The 1,729-nt window shown below is 50.9% G+C and overlaps 1 protein-coding gene across 3 annotated transcripts in view; it reads right to left on the reverse strand.

Annotated features, from left to right (window-relative positions):
• Nucleotides 1-1,385, reverse strand: part of TRPC1 (transient receptor potential cation channel subfamily C member 1) — a 44,296-nt gene extending 42,911 nt beyond the window's left edge. For all 3 annotated transcript variants that reach the window (XM_019532973.1, XM_019532972.1, XM_019532975.1), the window contains exons 1-2: nucleotides 1,211-1,385; nucleotides 212-366 (exon numbers count right to left, since the gene is read on the reverse strand). In XM_019532973.1, coding sequence (XP_019388518.1) covers nucleotides 212-366; nucleotides 1,211-1,352 — 297 coding nt within the window. In that variant the 5' untranslated portion in view covers nucleotides 1,353-1,385. The remainder of the gene's footprint in view (nucleotides 1-211; nucleotides 367-1,210) is intronic.
• Between the last annotated feature and the right edge of the window lie 344 nt (nucleotides 1,386-1,729).

Below are 1,729 nucleotides of genomic sequence, written 5' to 3' on the forward strand. Positions count from 1 at the left end.
CTCTTCCAAGATGATCTCTTTGAGCTTTAACATATCTTTATATAGGATTTTTAAAGCATTTAATAAAAAATATTAAATTTTAAAAAATCCGATTTAAATAAAAAAAAATATTTTTAAAATTTAAAAAAATAATTCATTTTTATCCATCCTGCTAAATATGCATACTATAGAAGCATGTTTAAAATTCAGTCAAATGAAGAGAGTTCTGTACCTGGCAGCCATAATCCAAAAGCAGCTGGAGTATGTCCAAATTTTCATTCTCAATGGTTATGGTAACAGCGTTTCTCCCAAGCACATCCACGCAATTTATGTTCATTTCACCAGAGCTGTTCTCTTCCAACAGTCTCTTAACCATGTAATAATCACCTAAACAAGTATCATATGAATGTCTTAGATTTGTTATATTGGGAAATATTCTGAAGTTTGCCATAGTATTTTATCAATTAACATAACATACAAAGTACATACTCATAAATCTAAGGTTTCATTTGACATAACATAGATACCAATAATCCATGAACAAAACAACGAACGCTTACAAACAGCTAAGCGGCCAACAGCTGCTCCCATCAAATGGGAAATTAATGCCATTTGAATCTGCTCCTCTCTTCCTAAGCTGGAATTCAGAAAAGGACAAAATGGGACTTTCAAAAAATGGGGACAACAGCTTCCAGGTAGCCTCCAAGGAGGGGTGAAAGTTGAACTGTGTCAGACAGGCCAGCTCTGTACTGCATAGAGCTACACTGGTATCGCCACCCAAGATCTCGAACCCTCTCACTGCAGCTGGATAAGCCCCGAAGCCCCGCGCCTCCTTCCAGCCTCACTCGGCACAGCCTTCTTCTCCTTCCAAACGCTGTCAGTCAAGTTACCGTTTACAAAATACACACATGCAGGCCTGTACAATAAAACACACGATACACATATTATGCTGTGGGCATACGTTTGCTGAAGTGCGGGGGACTATGGTATCATACCGTTGCTGGTCTGTGTCCAAAAAAAAAAAGGCCTAGTTTACAACACACCAGCAAAAGATCCGATGGTTAAATTCGCGAGTAAATCCTCCACAGAGACCACAGCCTTCGACTTGCCGCCCCGAGACGGGGGTGTAGGCAGGCGGCGAGGGAAGCCGGCTCTCGCCAGGCCCGCAGCTCGGCCTCAGGCCCCTGGACAGAGACATGCGGGGACGGCCCGCCCCCGAGGGCCGCGGTACCTTTGTCGCAGGCGAGCAGGAAGAGCTTCTCGTCCAGAGTGGTCTCCTCCTTCACCTGCCGCACATCCTTCAGCGCCAGCAGCTTGTTGGGGGAGGCCGAGGCCGAGGCCGACGGGTCAACACTCTGGTACAGCGCGGCCATGGCGGCCACCCCGCACCCGCCGCACTGCGCACGCGCGGCCCTGGCCCCAGGCGAGGCAACCCACCCCCGCCCCCGCGGCGGCTGCGGGCTCCAGGCCAGGCGCGGTGCGAGTGAGGGCCCGCCAGTCCGCCAGATCCCAGCCGGGGTGGGCGTCCGCCCCACGCAGGCGCGCTGCTGCTGTGTCGTGGCCGTGGGCATCCTCATCCGCCTCTATTGCGCTGTCCCCTGCTCCGCGGCGGCGACGGGAGCTCCCTCCCTCGCCCGAGGGGGAGACCGCGGCCCTGCTGCACGTTCGAACGAAAACTGGGTAGAAACCACGTGTTCAAATACCAACTTCGTAGCCGGTTGGCTCTGGTGATAGCCGCACGCTCATTTTG

Source organism: Crocodylus porosus, unplaced genomic scaffold (genome assembly GCF_001723895.1).
Source record: "Crocodylus porosus isolate Cpor-Errol unplaced genomic scaffold, CroPor_comp1, whole genome shotgun sequence".
In the NCBI taxonomy this organism is placed as follows: Eukaryota; Metazoa; Chordata; order Crocodylia; family Crocodylidae; genus Crocodylus; species Crocodylus porosus.